This window comes from Eumetopias jubatus, unplaced genomic scaffold (assembly GCF_037043125.1).
Source record: "Eumetopias jubatus isolate StellerSeaLion01/CBP00866 unplaced genomic scaffold, mEumJub1_p1.0 scaffold_4, whole genome shotgun sequence".
Classification (NCBI taxonomy): Eukaryota; Metazoa; Chordata; class Mammalia; order Carnivora; family Otariidae; genus Eumetopias; species Eumetopias jubatus.
The window spans coordinates 64,451,771-64,470,651 of record NW_028274810.1 but is presented as its reverse complement, the minus strand read 5'-3'; the positions used below and the strand labels follow the sequence as shown (position 1 = coordinate 64,470,651).

Genomic DNA, 18,881 nt, shown 5'->3' with positions numbered 1-18,881 from the left:
AGCCTAGAAAAAATCAACAGGCCTTGGGAAACCTCTGGGAAGCTCAAAGAGGGGGTGAGTTCTGGCCCTGCAGATGTGAGACTGGGCCCCACCTGCTCTGAGCACCCCCCATGGCCCCATGATCCCAAGGGCCTCCAGGTGCACATGCTCTCTTGTCCTCATCCACCTTGACCACAGCTCAGCCCCAGCCACCACCCCCCAGCACCTGCCCAGCCCACACCCAGTGAGGGCTGGGTAAGTGGTATCCTTTCGGGGAGGGCCCTGCTGACACAGGGTATGGAAAAGGGAGGAGTGGCCATCTGTGCTTGGGCAGGGGCAAGGGCATGGCCATTCCTACGCAGGTAATGGGCCCACCCCTTGCCCATTTTCCTGCCCAGCAGCATCCACACCCCTCTACCACTGCAGTTCCTGGGGAGCTGGCTCTAAGGAAGCCCAGCAGCCAGACCACCAGCTGCAGCCCCCTCCCCATGCAAACCCCGGCCGCAAAGCACCCTCCCCCCACCCCAGCTCTGCCTGCCTGCGGTGACAGCCTCTTGGCACCAGCTCTCCCCTTCCCTCCATCTGTCAGGAATTGGTGCAGACAGACTGTGAGAACCATAAGAGGAAGTAGCAGCTCTGTTTGGACCCCTCCCCTCCCCCCGCCTCCCCAGCGCTCTCTCCCTACCCCCTACCCCACCTCCGTCCTTTCGTTTCCCCCCCCGCCCCCCCCCCCCCGCTCCTCCCTGTGTCTTCTTTTCCCTTCCATCTGTCTCCATCTTTTCCTACTGATGAAGACATTGACGAAGTGGGAATGGGGAGGAAAGAGGGCCATCCAGCCAGTGACCCCCACTTACTTTCACCACCACACACCATGGCCCCAGCTCGGCCACCCATTTGCTTTCATCCCTTCATCCTGTGGGCCTCTGGGCTCAGTGTCTCCCTCTGTGCAACCGGTGCAGTAAATCCTGCCAGGCCCACCTCCCAGGGGGTACCAGGAGCCCCGAGGCAACACGTGGGAAGGGTCTTGTAAACTGTAGAACCTTGTGTCATCAGCTCCTTCCTGTTTAACGTGGGAACACTCCTCTCGGGAGTAGCAAGGCCAGAATGAGACATAAACAAACAGAAAAATGCCTCGAAGAATATAAATGGCAGCAGGAAGGCAAGGCAGGGTCATCAAGGTAATGATCCTCACCGTATTACCGTGAGGGGAGCAGGGAAGAGCTGGGGAGACCGAGGCCCAGAGGCGACAGTCACAAAGCTGTTAGAGGCAGGATCAGAACAATGGCCAGGCGCCCTGGCCCTGTCCATACTGGCACCCCAGCCAGGATGCTCCTAGCTACTCCACACCTGCCAAAGGGGCTCTGTGTCTCCTTGAAATCTCCAGAATGTGGGAAAGGATCAGCTTTTTCCTTATTCTCAAGTGAGCCCTGCCCAAGTGGGGCAGCAGAATCCACAAGTACGGCACAGTCCCACCGCAGACCAGTGGTCCAGGGAGGCCACAGTGGGATGGGGAAAAGGTCTGGATTGGCAGGTGGCAGGGGAGGAATCTAAGGACTTAGCAACCCCCACAAGTGAGGGAGACAGGGGTAGTGACGACTCTCAGGTTCCTAACCAGGGCCGGAGCGGTGCCCATGCTATGCTGTGAACTGGTCTCAGGGGCAGAAGGGGCCCATCCACAGTCCCGAGTGCTTATGTGCTGGGCCGCGGGTCACTGTGGGGTCTGGGAACTGCTACCCTGCTAACTGCAAGACCAAGATGTCTGCAGAGCTGTCACTTGACCTCTAGGCATGGCACATCTGTCTTCACTCTGCACTTCGCTGGGAAGCAGGTCACAGTTACAGGAGGTGGCTTATAGAGCCTGAGAGTGTGCAGCCTGCCAGGCCCCAAGAAGCAGTGGCCCAAGAAGGGACTGGGCCTTACCCAAGGCCTCACAGGATATCAGTGTCATAGATGGGAAGGGATGCTGAGCAGGTTTGGGGGCTGAAAGCGGGAGGCAGTCTCTCTGAGCAGAGGCCCCAGAGACAGAGCGGGTCACAGGACGCAGGTCTGGTCTTCCTGAAAAGGAAGACAGCTTTTCTTAACAGAAATTGCTATCCAGGAACAGAAGAAGCCCTCTGGTCAATTACTGAGCTCCCTGTCCCTGGAGGTATTCAAGCAGAAGGTGGACATCACCTACTCCAACCTGCAAGGCTGCCTTGAGATGGGGTGGGAAGGCTCCTTTGGCCAAACGAGGCTGCAGCTCCAGCCCCAGGAGCCACAGCTCACTCTTCATTCACTGAACACATATCCACCAAGGCCTGCTCTGTGCTGGGCTGGGGACAGTGGGCACCAGAACGGGGTGGAGCAGAACCAGAGAAACCTCCTCTCTCAACCTTCCCCACCCCCATCTGGAGCAGAGGGTGGTGATCTAGGCAGGGGACAGAGGATGGAGGCCCTGGCTGCCTGCACCTCACATCACAGGCCTGTGCCCTCCCCTCTAACGGACCCAGCACCCTCAACTTCCTGGGCACATCTGGAGCACAGAACAAGGGCTGGGCAGGGTCGGACACAATGCAGCCTCCTCCTGCGCCCCACCCCTCCCAGAGGTCCCCGAGGCTCTGGACTCATTTCCTAATGAAGTCCCTGGAAGAACTCTTCCTAATTAAACGAGGACAGTAAGTTCTGGCCTGGGGCCACAGGGAAGAAGCAGGGACAAAGGAGCCTTTTTGGGGGGCTCCCTGACTCCTCCCATTCCACGTGGCAGGGCAGCAGCCCGGCCCAGGAGCGGATTCCTGAAGGACCAATGCGAGATGGGGGCTCAGAGAAGGAGGTCAACACAAACCTAGCAAATCCTGAACTGAACACTGACCATGGCCAGGCACTGCTCTTTGTGCTCTTCCTAAATTATCTCACACGGTCCTCCAACCACCTTGTCGGGGAGATATTGATGCCTCCATTTCACAGATGAAACAAGGGCTCAGAGAGGTGAAGTAACTTGCCTAAGGCCCCCCAGCAAGGAAAAGGTGAAGTATAGACTTGCCCACAGGCTGCCTGGCTCAAGGCTCTGCTGTCATCCCCGTGATAGAGGAGCCTCTCACAGATGACTCAACACTCGCAGGGGCGGTTAGAAGTAGGAGGGCCTGAGGGGTCTTCGCCTCTGTGGCTCCCCCGTATCTGCACAGCCAGCAAAGGTCTGGAGTCAGGCCCGGACCCAGCCAGGGAATCTGAATTTCAAAAGCTGCCCAAAGTGACTCAAACTCCAGATCCAGCCCTAACTCCCTCCCAGCACAGATGGGGAGATTGAGGCCCAGGGAGGGCAGAGACCTCCCCCCATCACTCAGCAAGTCGGTGACAAGAAGAGGCCGCCTGGTTCCTAGTGTGGTGGCACTGAGAGCCTGGGGGGGCTGGCTGTCAATAGGGTTCAGTTAAGCAACAGAGCCCTCTGCTCCCAGCATAGAATCTGCAAGTGTGGGGGAGACCAAAGGCCAGGGAGGGGGAGGGCGAGGGGCTGGGAGAGGAAGCAGCAAAGCACAGGGGCTGCAACCACACAGGCTGGCAGACCTCTGTGCCCTGGTGTGGTCCAGTTCCATGGGTCCATGGTGGGACCCGTGAGGCTTCAGGCACAGTGCAAAGGTCAGGAATTACTATGCATTGTACGGAAGTCTGAGGTTCAGCTTTGAGGGACTGGTCCCAGGGCCCCAGCTAGGATGTGGAAGAATTACAGGTGAAACCCAGGTCTGGGGGACTCGGGGAGGGGGGGTGGGTGGCACGCTTATTCCTGCACCCTTGAGAAGTAGGCAGTTGTGGCAGGCAGGGGCCGGGGACATGAGACCATCACCCACGCCACGGTTACAAAGTCAGCTCTGCCTCGTTCACGGGCATTCAAGAATCAGCCCAGTCAGACTCAGCAAGAAAATAAACCGGCAGAAACCCCCAAGGGGATGTAGGGTCTGCTGATAACCAGTTGGCTCTGGCTTTGTCTATATGGCTTAGGCCACATGCCCTGTGGGAGAGGCTGGATTTCACAGGCCCTGCTCTGGAACTCCTGGCCCAGGGAACAAGGGCGGCTCCTGTACCCCGCACACCTTGGGCCTGGCCATGGCAGACTCGAGCTCCTGTGAACACTCTGGCTCTTAAGGGAAAACAGAAGATACCCGAGAACTGGGTCTGAGAGGGATGCCCTACTCCCAATGAGCAGAAACCCCAAGAGAGGCAGGGACCTGCCACGGTCACTCGGCAAGATGGAAGCTGGGGCGGGGCAGAGGTAGGCCCATCATCTGGGTCGTGGGGTTTTTATCGACCTCAGCCCTCTAGAGGGGGGGCAGGTAGGGACCAGCCTGAGGGCTGCAGGCTGGGGCTTAGTGGGGAGAGGCTGCTGTGGTGTGGCAGGGGGTAGGCTGGGAACAGAGGCTGCTGGCCCCTCTCCAGCTACAAAGAATTCCCTGCCACAAACACCCTGTGGGGGGCTTTGGCTTTGGCTGGGCTCGGCTGCCTTGGTGGGCGTGGGAGGAAGAACATCACCTTGACCCTGCAGCTTTCGTGTGTCCAGAACAGTCACCTGCCTCCTGATACACCCCCGGTCGTGGAGCACACACACCCTACGCACACGCATGTGTGCTGGTGCACATGGCTAAGAGAGGCCTCAGCCTGGGGTCCAGGAAGTAGAAGAGGGAGGGCTGAGCGCTGGCCTGAATGTCCCTGGCTTCAGGCCACCAGGAAAGCCCACCCTTGGCCTCCAGCTATTCACTCGAGCAGCTTAACCTGGCCCTGATGGGGGCCTTCCTGCCTCTCATCGGCTGCCAGCTCTCTGATGTGAACCTGGACTCGTTGGCGGAGTAAGGCCCTTTCTGGATAACTAACATGCCAGGCCCCCAGGCCCGCAGCGAACCAGTGCTCCTTGGCCTCTTCTGCTCAGCCAGCACCCCCAGGCCACCCGGGAAGCAGTCACCCCGGGGCCCCCAAAGCAGACGGGAGCAGAGCGAGAGGATTCTTACAGACCCTCCCAGGCCGCGAAGCTGCCTGGCCAGCCTGACTGGCCAGTTGACCTACATCTCTCCTGCTGCCATTTGAGTAGCTGCCCCTCTTGTGTCCTTGGTGGAGGAGAAGAGAAGCTGCTGACAGTCCCTTCGGCTGGGCCGTTCCCTGCGCAGGCATCACAGGCTTGGGAAGGGGAACAAGGAGGCTCATTTTCAGGGCCAGGTTCTGGGCAGAATATCAGCCTGCCTAAAGCTCAGAGTATAAGACCCACACCGGGAACCCCAGCTAGTCATGGGGCTGGGGAGCCTGTTTCTCTCCATTACTCCAGTGCATCCAACCCAATCATGGGCGCAGGAAGAAGGCAGAAGGGCAAGTGGCTCAAGGAACCTGAGCCTCAGGGCTGAGTTCTGGAAGTAGGTCCTAAAAAAATCCAGCTACCCTCCATCTGCCTGCCCAGAATCCACCCACCTATACTTCCACTAACCCTTATCAGGCAGTAAGGAGCTCGAGGGCCATAGGTCCCCCACTCCCAGGCCAGGACTGGCCCTGAGCCAACTCCAAGGAGGAGTCTGCTCAGAGTGCTGGTTGCAGTGCAGGAGGAGCAAGGACCAATGGGTAAAAGGGAAATAAAGTTCAGAGAGGGAGAGACACTTGCCCAGGGTCACTCAGCAAGTTATAGACAGAGACAGAACAACTATTATAATCTACGGGGATGGATTCTACAAACACATGCAGAAGAATGAAGACTGGTTTTGTTCCCTTTTGTTTTCTTTGGTGGGGGTGAGGAGTCCTTGGGGCCAGAACACAGTTGTCCTTTCTCCTTGCTCTGCTTTGTGGGGCCTGGATCTGGCTACTTTGTCTGCCCTGTGGGGCCAAGATGAGGGGGCCCCGTGTTCAAGGAAGAGGGAGGTGCTATGGGCTGCCTGCCTGGCTGGGAAGGGCTGTGGGGAGTTAGGGGTGTGGTAGTGAGGTAGGGAAGTGTCACCCCGAGAAAGCAATATGGCAAGGATGAAAATGGACATGCTCAGCAGTATCTTTCTTAGGAATCCATCCTAAGAACGAATGTACAAAGGTATATAGTGTGAGGATGCATATCCTAATACTGTGTAGAGCAGGAGTAAAAAACAGAAGCAACTAAGCACATGTCCATCAATAGGAGACTGTGTCATTTAAGTTATGGAAGATTCCTGCAATGGATGACTCTCTAGTCCTTGAAAATGATGATGGGACGCTGCTGTAATTGACAAGGAAAGCCATGCTTGGCGTGAGGAGAAAACAACTAGCATTAACATGCCTCATTTTTGTTAAAAGGAAAAAATACATGTGCTCATGCACACCAGCTCACATGCAGAGAAGCACCTCTGGGAGATGCCGCTTCCACGATGGTAGAGCTGAGGTGGGCTGTTAACCTTCCTCTTTTTGCTTTTCTGTATTGCTGGTGTTTTTTCTTAAAATTCCAGGTATAAAATTACTTTTACATAATCAAGGTTATTTCTTTTTTTATTTTTTTTTAAGATTTTATTTATTTATTTGAGAGAGAGAGCACGCACAAGTGGTGGGGGAGGGGCAGAGGCAGCGGGAGAAGCAGACTCCCCGCTGAGCAGGGAGCCTGACAAGGGGGCTCCATCCCAGGACTCTGAGATCATGACCTGAGCCGAAGGCAGACGCTTAACCGACTGAGCCACCCAGGTGCCCCCATGATCAAAGTTATTTCCATTGGAAAAATAAAATCAATTGAGGTGGGTTTCAGCTTCAGCCGTGCTTGTCCAGTTCCTCCCATAAGACCCCAGGAAACGCCCCATAGCTTGAGTGGCACTCAGGAAGGGGCCTGGCTGTGAGTTCCCCATCTGCTGTACCTGGTCTGACCTCTGTGTCCCTGGCAGGACCCAGCCTAGATGCCTACAAGCTGGCCGCTTTAGGGGCGCAGAACTCAGCATACCATCAGGCCCCTCAGAATGCCCTCTGGTGACTGGAAGGTTCACCCAGAGAGGCAGGGCCGTGAGGCTCCCGGTTTCCAAGATCCCTCACACCCTCCACACACCTGCCCCTTGGAACATGGCAGGACAGACAGCCCAAAGCCTCTCTGGGGGACTGCCGGTCTAGGTCCATGGGAGTGGTCGTGCGGCCAAGATCCCCTGGTCACTGGCCGTGAGGTGCCACAAGGAACTTTATCCCAGCCGCTATGGAGACAATTTCAGCACCAGCCCTCTCAGCCTATGAGAACCACACAGTATGGCCTTTTTTAGTTTGTGCCTCGTGGCTATCCTTGGAAGAAGATGGTGCAGGAGTTAATTATCATCCTCATTTTCCTGATGAGGAAACTGAAGCTTAGGGAAGGCCCAGGGCTCCCCCAGGGCCACACAGCTAGTTGCTGGCAGTGCTGAAGCTGAAACCCACCTCAGGGCCCCAGCTCACGCCTGAGGGCACCCAGGGGACAGAGCTGCTCAAGGGCCGGCAAGAGGGATGCTTGGGGTGCTTGGAGAGGAAGCAAGGCCCCTCGGGCCACTCTGGCTGTTGTTGTGACTGGGATGTGTAAGCGCTTCTCACTTCACTTGTGACATGTGGCCTGACAGGCGTAGCCCAGTCCTGCCACTGACCAACCGGGCTACCTGGAGCAAGTGACCTCACCTCTTTCCTTTGTGAAGTGCCCCAATGATCCTTCCCTGTCCTGGCTGAGGAGGTCTTGCCTGAGAAAGTCCTCGGCGGCAAGCACACTCACTAACTCCTATTACAATGAACATCAGGATTTTAGAGGAGTTCCCAGCAATCTAGGGGCAGGCAGGGCCTGGCGTGGGAGCCCCAAGCCCCTTCTTGTGCAGGAGCCTATGCCCAGCCCTCATCCTGAGAACACCTCGTTCCCTGATCCAGCAGGGAAGAGAGAAGGCAGGGGTGGCAGGGGAGAGGGAAGAGCATACTGTCCCAACTCAAGAACCGAGGACACTCTGCTTCTGAGGATGGGTACCTGATGAATATGGGGCCGATTTCTGGATACCAGGGCCTTGGTTACAGCTTCCTGGAGCCTGATCTGGAAAGGCCCCCAAGTTTGCAGGGTGAGCACTGGGAAGCCCACATGCACATGCAAGGAGGCAGCCCGGGCCCTGTGTGGCTGCCAATAAGCCTCTGGTGCTCCGGGTTTCAAGGGACCCAACTCACAAGACGGAGCCTGACTAAGGTCCCTACAGGATACGCAGCTCCCTTCTTGGGCCTCAAGGGCCCCCCCATATGACCAATATCAGCTTCTCACCCTCAAAAGTGGGTGACATTTCCTCAGCCATGTTTATTCATTCACATGCCATCCCTCAAATGCCTCCTCTGTGCCAGGCCTTGTGGTTCACTGCAAATTGCTCAGACACTCCCCCAACAACCTGGAGTTCCTATGATGGGCTATGACATGGGTGCACAAAGCCATGGGCATCTGGTCACAGAAGAGGTTAGAAAGCTAGGGAAGGCTCCATGGAGGTGGCAATGAGCTAGGTGTTGAAGGATGGGTAGTAATCAGTAAGTGCAAAGACCCAGAATCAGGGACACACATGGGAGGTTCAGAGAAATGAAGACCACACCTTGGTGGTCTCAGTGGATGGTACTGATGACTTGGGCTCTTGAACTTTCCCGGAGGAAGCATCCTTCCACTCCTAGAGCAACTCACCTATATCAGCAACAATTTGCCGGGTCCTCAGTTTCCCTAACTGTATAGGTGGAACAGTAATCCTCACCTCATAGGCAATGGCCAAGAGAGGCCTTGGAAATTGTGGAGGGTCATACCCATGGAAGGTTGCACACAGGGCACCTTATGTTGGTCCTCCACGGGGTCTGCAGAGAGGAGAATCCTTCCCAGGCCAGCAACCTGTAGCCCGGGGAGGCACTGCCGGACATCGCTGCCACTTACCCACTTTCTCTATATCCTCTGAGCCTCAGGCCCTCTGACCCCAAGAGAGTAGACGAGTGCTCAGAGAGGAAGAGTCTGAGGAAGAGTCCAGGCTCCTGAGCAAACAGAGTTGAATCAAATCCTGGCTCTACCACTTAACCCTCAGACATTGCCAAGTCACTTCTCTGTGAGCCTCAGTTTGATCATCTTTAAAATGGGAATAATAAGAAAACAGCTCCCCCAGGGTTGTGAGTAGCAAAGCTAATGAATGCAAATTTGCAACGCGGTGCCAGGCATGGGTTAAGTAGCCGATAACTGTTATGAGTAATTCCCTCCAGGGAACTACTTCTTTTAGAATCCCCAGTGCCCAGCACAAGGTTGGCAGAGCAGACCATGTGGAGGAGGATCTGAGACTGAGACTTGTCCCAAGGACAAGTTGTGGGAGCTCAGGGAAGAGGGGGCTGGAGGACAAGGGGTCAGGGAAGGCAATCGGAGGGAGGGGGGCATCTCCACCAGGCCTTCAAAGACTGGGTGATCGGATATGCAAGATCTGTGGGGCCCCAGGTCTGGCTTCCTGGGGACAGAGCTGGCCCAGGGCTCTGACTACTAACCCTGGGGCCAGAAGAGCTTCTACTTGGTTACATCCCTTGAGGTCCACACACCCTCCTGCTTCTTACCCTCGCCCCAGGGGCGCATCTCTCTGCTTCACCTGCTGCCGCTATTTCCCCAAGGAGGGAAAAGCTGTCAAGCCAGCTGCCTGCTGACACCTAGGGAGGATGGGGCCAACCCACCCTCAGGTCTATTGCACTCGGGATCCCTGCAGGCCTGAGAAAGTCAAGGAGCTCATGGAGCAGAACTCTGTCCCAGGAGTGCCCTGTGGGAAGACCCACGGGAGAGTCTTCAAGAGTCTACAGCAAATACTCCCAAGGCGGGCAGGCACCAGCCCCGGGGGGCTAGCCCTGGATCTAGAAGAGAGGGAAGCCTGGGGCCTGCTGGGCAGAGCCCTGGGTGCTGTAGGGCTTCCTTCCCTTCCCAGGCACAGCCACACCAGCCAGACAGGACAGAAACCAGCCTCAGGACCAACACAGGGCCTGAGGGAAGCCATCCTCTGCCTCTCTCAGGGCCCCAGGCCACTCATCCACTGAGACCAGTCAGGCCTGTTTGATTCATTTCTTCCCTCAGCCCCTCCCTGGGCACCTCTCTGCCACTTCCAGGTCCCTCTGAATGGCCTTGGGACCATATCCACCATGGCTGGGCAACCAGCTGCCGGGACCTTCAGACATCTGGCTAAGCAAATGGGGTCAGGGGAAGCAGGGGTGTCTTGGGTGGCCCACAGAGGGCCCCCCAACAGTCAGGTACCTAGAGACCTCAGTGAAGCTCCTCCAAGAGCAATCACACCTATTACCATTCATTGAATACCTGCAGCTCACCAGGCACATTATTTCCTTTAATCCTCACAGTATCTTTGGGAGGGAGAGACATTATCACCCCAAAGACCTATCAACAAAAGGTCACAGCTGGGAGAGAAAACCTTGTGTGTCTCTTCAGGGCCCCATTGAGTTATGATTTCAACACAGCTCCCTAAGTCCCTTTGCTCTCTCAACTCCTGTATCTTGGCCTTGGGGCTAGAAGGTAGCAGGGAGGGCTTCCTAGAGGAAGTGACACCTGCACTGAATCTTCTAAGATGGCAATAAGAAGGTTGCCAGCGGAGGGAACAGAAGGAGTGTCCCAGGCAGATGGAGTGACACGTGCAAAGGCCTGGAGGTGCGAAGCAGAAGGAAGGCCAGAGTGAGACAGAAGCTACAGTTCGGTGTTGCAGGCTCATAGGAAGAGGCTGGAGGGGAGTGGCAACAGGAGTGGTCACAGAGTGCCAAATGCAGAGAAGTCTAAGTTGCCTTTATCCTGTGGGTATGTGGGAGGCTCAGGAAGACACTGAGTGGTGGAGTTGCCTGGTCAGATAGGAAATCACAGTTCAGAGAGGAGTAATACTGTGGTCCAACGCCTCCATCCAAAAAGGAGATGAAGCTGGGCCTGGGGTCAGGAGTGTGAGAACGGGGGCTGAGGCCAGGCAGCACTTTGAAGGCTGGATGCCGGCTGCAAGCCCTAGCTGGGCGCTGTGGCCGAGCTTTAATATTTACAAGGCTGCTTCCCAGCAAGCCTCGGTGCTCCTGCAGCTCAGCGTTGCCCAGCTAATGAACTCTCGGCCATGGGAGACTGCGCTGCACCCACTCTTTATTAAACCTGGCATGGAGGGCTGATGGCGGGTGGGAGAACGAGGGCAACCTAAAGAAGCCTGAACAAGGTGGAGGAATTTGAGCACAAAGCCAGTCTACCTGTATCCCCAGCCTGGCCATAAAGAGAAACACGGAGTTCTTTCCAGAGCTGGGGAGGGCATCGGGGGAGGCTTGATGTCATCTCAAGAGGGAGAAATGGAGATCCGCAAGGACTTGCTGGAGACGGCACAGGTGCCAGAGTTGGGCGCCTGCGTTCACACCCCAGCAATTTCACTTAAAAATCATACACCCGGGGCGCCTGGGTGGCTCAGTTGTTAAGCGTCTGCCTTCGGCTCAGGTCATGATCCCAGGGTCCTGGGATCGAGCCCCGCATCGGGCTCCCTGCTCGGCGGGAAGCCGGCTTCTCCCTCTCCCACTCCCCCTTGTGTTCCCTCTCTCGCTGTGTCCTTCTCGGTCACATAAGTAAATAAAATCTTTAAAAAAAAAAATCATACACCCTTGTGCTAGTTACTAAACTGCTCCGTCCCTTTGTAAAACGGTGCTAATGCGGATATTTCAGAGACCTGCTCCATTTTATAGAAGCCAGGAGTTCAAGTTGACGCGTATAGAATCTGAGTACGCGGGGCGTCTGGGTGGCTCAGATGGTTAAGCGTCTGCCTTCGGCTCAGGTTATGATCCCAGAGTCCTGGGATCGAGCCCCACATCTGGCTCCTGGCTCAGCGGGGAGTCTGCTTCTCCCTCTCCCTCTGCCTCTCTCCCTGCTCATGCTCGCGCTCTCTCTCTCTCTCTCTCTCTCTCTGTATCTCAAACGGATAAATAAAATCTTAAAAAAAAAAAAAATCTGAGTACGCCTGGGACAACACAAGTACTCGGTAAGTGTTCGTTGTTGTTGTTACTCTGGGAGCAAAGGGCTGGCCAGAGACCAGAACCCTGTCTCTGCCCCCCAGACACTAAGGAGCAACAGGAAACAGGTCAAGGAGCCAACTGGCCTACGTGACCAGGTCCGCAGCCGGGGATCCCACGCCACTTTGACTGGCTGGGCTGCCCTTAGGCTTCCTTGAGCCTGGCCCTCAGGCTTCCAACCTTTTCCTCCACTTTGAAGGTCTTTTGAATCTGGAACTGAAGCCCCACGAGCATTTCACTTCCCCCATCCTCCCAGCTCTATCGGTGTCTCCAGTAAGTGCCAAGTCCCACCCACTGTGGATAAAGATCAGGGCTTAGCGGCCCTTCATTTGAGTTCTTGCTCCAACCCTGAGGAGCTATGTGACTTTGGGGGGAGTCATTTCACCTCTGTGAACTCCTGTTTCCCACTCCATAATACGGGGACCGCACCAACTATCTTTAAATGGTAAGCCTTGTGGGAATGATATTAGTTATCATCTTTCAAGGCCTGGCTGGCTTAGCTGTCTCCTCCTCCAGGAAGTCTTCCTTGGCTTCCTCAATATAAAAACTTCCTCCCTCTAGCCTCCATCAGCATTTGGTATTCTTGGGCTGCATTCTGGCCCCTTTGGGAGCTTGCACTCATTTTGCCTCACCCAGACTTCACTTACAAATTGCAATGCCCCCATTTTGCAGGCCCAGAGAGGTACAGAGGTGGTTGGTTCAGGCTCTCTCATAGGGTAGAAGGGTGGGAGTGCCAAAGGAGGGTATCAGATATAAGGCAGAGAGGCTGCTCAGGGAGGAGACAACAGACTGGAGGAGAGGGTAGTTCAAGGAAATGCAGTTTGGGCAGGCAGCCCAGCATGGGGTGGGGGGTGGGGGGAGCTCCCCACATGGGGAAGGAGGGGATGATGAAAGACCACTTTCAAACACAGAGTCCAACATAGCCACCCAAAGACCCCACCCGCATTCTTCAAGATTTCTCTTTGTGGCTCCTGGGGTCCCTATCTAAGGGGCTCATCCATTCCCTTCTCTTCGCCAACCCTGTCTGAAGACTTCCCACACATACAACCTACGATGGAGGGACAGCTGCCCCATTTGGCAGACGAGGAAACCAGCTCAGAAAAATTAAGCCATGTAGGACTGGTACGAACCAGAGCTCCCACCCTTTCCACTCCAAGCCCTCAACCTCATTTGCTTTTGTTCACTAACTCTGCGCCTGTGACTCTACCCCCTCCATCTCAGAAGGAAAGCAGGAGCCCCGATTGGCCATGAGAGCTCCCCTGGTCCCATCAGGGGTCACCTGGACACCTGCTACTTCACTCCTCCATGGAGGGCTCACATGGAGATGAGAAGCAACAGGTCCAACATGCAGAGCATGGCTTTCTAGCTCCTGGATCACGCTCTTGGGTCCTTCCACGTCACGCTCCCCGCTGTCTGTGTTAAGAGGCACGTGGACATCCTGACCAAGTTCTGTCACTCTCAGCTGTGTGACCTTGGGCAAATCACCCAACGTCTCTGAGACAGCATCCCTATCTACAAACGGGGATGACAAGAAAAAACCCTCACAAGACTGTTGTTATACGGAGCCAGGGAGATAAGGTGAAACCAACCCAGAATTGCAGTTTCTATTTCCCCGCCTCATCCTTGGCACTCCCACTGTAAGAGGATCACAGAACAACTCCCAGGGGTGAGACTCCCTATAATATTTTACCCCAGCACTGCCATTTTCATCATTGCAACAGCACCAGGGAATCAATGATGAGGTTATGATTAGGCTTCTTGAAGCATTAAATTCAAGCTTCTACTTAGCAGGTCAATAACTGTGGAGCAAGTAGCTTAATCTCTCAGCGCCTCAGTTTCTTTAGCCTGTGAAATCGGCCTGCTGAGAAGAGTGGAGAAGTTTATGTGAGATAAGCACTCACCACGGGACTGGCACATGGCAAACAGCACGTGTGAGTGGCGTGACTTCCAATGACACTACTAGAACTGGTCCTCAAAAACAAGCCAGGAGGGCGCCTGGGTGGCTCAGATGGTTAAGCGTCTGCCTTCGGCTCAGGTCATGATCCCAGGGTCCTGGGATCGAGTCCCGCATCAGGCTCCCTGCTCCTTGGGAGCCTGCTTCTCCCTCTGCCTCTCTCTCTGTCTCTCATGAATAAATAAATAAAATCTAAAGAAAAAAAAAAAAAAAAGCCAGGAATCATGAGCCCAGGTGGTCAGGTGAGGAAATGAAGACAGGAGGGGGAGATGCGCCCAAGACACAGAGCCAACCTTGGACTGCGTCTGAGAATGAATCCAGAGGCTGACTGGCAAGCCCATAGACAAACCTCAAGGACTCAACAATACCTGTCCAGGTGTCCCTCTACCCCTCCTGCCACTGTGTGGTGCTGTGGATCTGTCCACCTGTTGCCCTCCTGCAGACCCGGTGCTCCCTGGCCTGTGGGGTAGGCCCCTTCTCCAAAGCGCCCCAGGCCTGGCACTGAGCAAGCACTCAGTAACCATGAGTATGACCACCCGCGTCTGTTTCTAAAGAGTCCTGTCTTTCTGTTCCTGGAGCTACACTCCTTCACAGCAACTGCCTACCAACTCACTTCTGCCCCCACAAACATCTGAAGCCACAAGCACCGCAAGAAAGAACTTGCAAAGCTGTAGGGCCCGGGTGTACAAGCGGCACCACACTAGGCAAAAGCGGGTCTGCCACGTGCACACCACCACCAACTGAAGGCTCACGTGCAGCCTCGGAATCCTTGGGCCCTCTCCAGGAAGCAAACTCTTTCTCCTGGAGCCCTGCTTCCTGGTCTGCCCCATGACTCATGCCCGCGCCGGGCCAGCAGGAGAGCGTGGTCCGCTCACCAGGGTGGCACAGAAAACTCTACACCGTGACTAGGCAGAAAAGCAGAAGGAGCCAGCCAGCGCCCGGGCCTCACAGGCACTTACTTCCCAGAAGAAGCGCGCGGGGGTGTGGCCGGGGCGGGGCCAGGGCAGGGTCCTTATATCCCCGGCGCAAGAAAACTGCACACCCGCCCGCTCCACGATTGGCCGCTCTGGCCACGGGGGCCTATGGGGTGGTCCTCGCTTGGCCAATCAGGGGCCCCGGGGAGCCCATTCATTCACGGAAAAAAAAAAAAAACCAGCAAGGCGAGGCCCAGAATTGCCTAGAACTTTGAAACACCCGCGCGTTCCGTGGGGCAGACGCAGGAGTCCAGGAGGACTAAACGCAGGAAGCTAGACGCTTGCAGGGACGGTCGTGTCCCTGCCCACAGTTCCGGCCCGGCAACCCGGGCGTATCGCGCCCTCCGCCTGGGCCACACCAGCCCCGGGCTCTGCCCCGGACCCCAATAGGACACGCTGGCCAACCAGCGCTGAGGAAGGAGGCGCCAGGGCAGCTTCCTGGCAGTGAGGTCCAAGCAGGTGGCCGGCACCCCCCCTCCCCGCCCCTTTCCCTTCCTCCCCAGCCGGCCACTCACGGCAGTCGTCCTCGTCGCTGTTGTCCGAGCAGTCGTCGTCCTCGTCGCATCTCCACACGGAGGGGATGCAGCGCTCATTCCGGCACCGGAATTGGTCCTCTTCGCACTCTTTGACCGGCCCTGCTCGGGGGAGAGGGGGGCGTGAGCCGGATCCGCGGACAGTGCAGTCCTGGCCGCGGGGAGGGCTCTACTGGGGTGAAGGAAAGGAGGCGATGATGGAGCCAACGGGGGCCTCGCGCGCCCTCGATCCGGAAGGAGGGCAGAATGGTAATGGGATGGCGGGCTGCTCCGTGGCACTAGAGGCCAGACACAGTCGGTGTCACACGACTTGGGTACACCCCCATTTAGAACACTCACCCGCACTCACGGCCCATAGTCAGAGATCTACGCAGACGCAGCCCCACAAGGAGCCCCCGAACACGCCGCGACACACGCACTGGGCGCTGCGGGCATAAACCCCTCGCACGCAGCCCCTTTTTCTCCGCCGCGCGCAGGGGTCGCCGGAAACGCATTGTCAGGCGGGGAAGTCGCCCGGCTCAGCTCACCGCCGCCGCGGAGCGTGCGTGTCAAATAAATCTCGCTGGCTAGAATCACGCAGCCCACCCGAAACCATCAATGACCACCTCCCACCCTTCACAAAGTTCCCCGCCCGCCTGGCCCCCACTGGGCCCATCCCCCAGGAGCAGGTGCCAGAAGGCAGAGCCAACGACACCGGGAGCCATGGGGGCGGGGGTCGAGGGCAAATTAAAGGAGAGCTGGGTCCCAAGAAGCCTATCCCACCCAGGCCCGGGCTCGGGGATCCCAGCGCACCCCGCAACCCGGTCGCCGGGCCGCGCTTTGTTGGCGGCTCCCGCGGCGCAGAGCCGGGCGGGGAACCAGCCTCACGCACCTTGGCCGCCGCGCTGTGGATCCGCTGCCGCCGCCGCCGCCGCGAGACGTTGGAGCCGCAGCAGCAGCAGCAGCAGCAGCAGCGGCGCCAGCGGCCGGAGCGCGCCCCGCTCGGGGCGGCCCATGGCGGGCCCCGGGCTCCGGCCGGCGCGCCCCGCGCACCCCGTGCGGCTGCAGCCGCCGCGCCTCAGCCCGCCGAGTCCTTGCCGCGGCGCCGGGGCTGCCGCTGCCCCCGCCGCCGCCGCCACCGCTGCCGCCCGCCCCGGCTCCTCGGCTGCATTTCAAGCAGGTTCGGTGACGCTCGGCGGCGGGGCGGGCTCAGGCTGGGCGCGCGGCCCCGGCCCTGGGCGGCCGCCGCCGGCGCGCGCGCCCCCTCCCGCTGCCGCCTCCGCCCCCACGCTCCTCCGCTGCCGCCTCTCCCTCCTCCCTCTTGTCCTTGGTCCACTCCTCCCTAAGCTGGCGCGCGGTGACCCAGCTGAGGACCAGCTTGCGGGCTGGGCGCTGCAGATGCTGAGATGAGCCGGGCGAGGTCCCTGCCCCAGAGGTAGCAGACAGGCCAGGGGAAGCAGCACTGGGTGCCTGGAGGAGGTGACAGGCTAATAGAAGGCTGAGGGGTGCGTAGGAGTAAACCTGGGTGGGAGGGGAGATGTTCCCTGGTGCACAGGTCTGCTCAATGTGCACATGGGGCAGAGGTGGTGGTGGTGGATAAGGGTCAGCATACCGGGACGTGTGAGATCAGGTGGAAGCTCGGGGAGCTGCACTGGACCTCTGCGCCCCTCATCCGCTACCAACCAGATACAATGCATGCTTGTAGCTGGTTAATGTGCCCATGTGCCTCTGTGCATGTTACATGGTCATGTGACCATGGCTGAGGATGTGAGGCAGGTGGCTTGGGCCTGGCACACAGACTTTATACATTCATCCTCGTCAGCATTCTCCATCAGGCAAAGGGGCGATCAGGGGCACCTGCAGGACAACACCTAGTCTTTGCTGTGATAGAGAAGGGAGGGCTGGGGGGATCCACAAAAGGGATGTGTTATAGGGAACACACGCCCAGGGCCTCTGTCTACTCTTTGAATAAAGGAAAAGTCCCCTTCTCTGGAAGGTCACAGGCCCACCTCGCCCATGGCAGGGTGTGGGGAGCAGACTGGGGACTAGGTTTTCCCTGCCTGCTGGTAAGTGAGGCTGATCCGGCACAACCTTCTTTGGAGAATGAGGTTCAAGGGCATCAGCCACTAAAAGAGACAGACTCGCAGGTGTCTGGGCCCAGTGTAGGTCCACCCTCCCATCTCCTCCTGCCACTTCACCTCCATGGCAGAGGGGCAGAAGACGTTAGTTTTGGGAGCTGTTAGTCCCAAGCCTGAAAGCCACTGTTACTGAGCCCTATTCCTTCCCACAAAGGGCAGCCCCTTGGCAATGGCTGTGGCTACCTCATAGGAGAGGGGTGCAGACCCCAGAGAGCCCAGTAGGCATTCGTGCCATTAGCCCTTCTAGCCTTTGTTCATTCAGTCATTTAACAAGTATATCCCAGCCCTGCTCTGTGCCAACCCTTCCTGGGCCTAGGGGTGCCAAGGTGAATCAGACAAGGTACAAGTCCTGGTGAAGTCCCTGACTGGTGGGAAGACAGACCATCCACACACAGGCAATGAACTACATGCACGCTTTCAACAAAAACTTATGGAGCACCCACTTTGTGCCCAGCATTATCTGAGGCCGGGGGATACGGTGTAGAAATATAGGAGGTCCCTCTTTGTTCTCCTGCAGCTTATGACTTACCTGGGAGAGACAGACACAAAAGAAAACAAATAGATAATTTCAGATCACCATAACTGCTATGAGAAAAAATAAAACAGGGTGATATGAGGTTAAGGTTAACCTTCACAGGTTATTTCCCATCACTGGTTCAGTTTCTTCATCTAAAGAAACTGGTTCCCACCTCTGGTTCAGTTGCCTCATCTAAAATGGGAATGATGACAGAACTCATCTCACAGGGCAGTGAGGATTATAGTAGATGAAATTATGTATGTGCACCATGAAGCATACAGTTGGTACATAATAACTTAGTTATGTTCTATTATTCAAACAGAATTCCCTGTTCAAAAACCCCTGGTGACTTCCCAACACTCAAAGAATAAAGATTGAGTGCAGGTGTTCATTGACCTCCCCTTCCAAAGGGGGACCTTTGCTCATATAGTCTCCTGCAGATCCAGTTGTCAAGAAGGGCAACTCCTCGTTTCTCAACAGTCCCTCATCAGAGGTTCTCCAGGCTCCTCTCAGTCCCCAGCCAATGTGGGCCGCTTCCCTATCTCCCTAGTCAGCCTGTGACCTCCCCGAGGACAGGAAGCCGCTGTCCTGCATTTCTGGGTCTCTGGCATGGGACACATATGACCAATATTTGTTTCTGCCTTACTGAAGGTTCTGTACCCCTGGGAGGACTATGTCATCCTTATTTTCAGAGGATAAGTACAAGGCCTGGCCCATAACAAGCATTAGATAAATGATGGCTAAATACTTGAAAAAGTTAAAAGGGCAAGTCAAATATATATATATATATCAAGTAATAATAATAGGTACTTCTTAACTGCACACTTGCTGGGGGTCAGGCACCATCCA

General features: G+C 56.5%; 1 protein-coding gene across 7 annotated transcripts in view; it reads right to left on the bottom strand.

Annotated features, from left to right (window-relative positions):
- LRP8 (LDL receptor related protein 8) overlaps positions 1-16,393 on the bottom strand; it is a 77,223-nt gene extending 60,830 nt beyond the window's left edge. For all 7 annotated transcript variants that reach the window (XM_088022421.1, XM_088022422.1, XM_088022423.1 and 4 more), the window contains exons 1-2: positions 16,270-16,393; positions 15,381-15,500 (exon numbers count right to left, since the gene is read on the bottom strand). In XM_088022421.1, the coding sequence (XP_087878547.1) occupies positions 15,381-15,500; positions 16,270-16,393 (244 nt within the window). The remainder of the gene's footprint in view (positions 1-15,380; positions 15,501-16,269) is intronic.
- Positions 16,394-18,881: the final 2,488 nt, after the last annotated feature.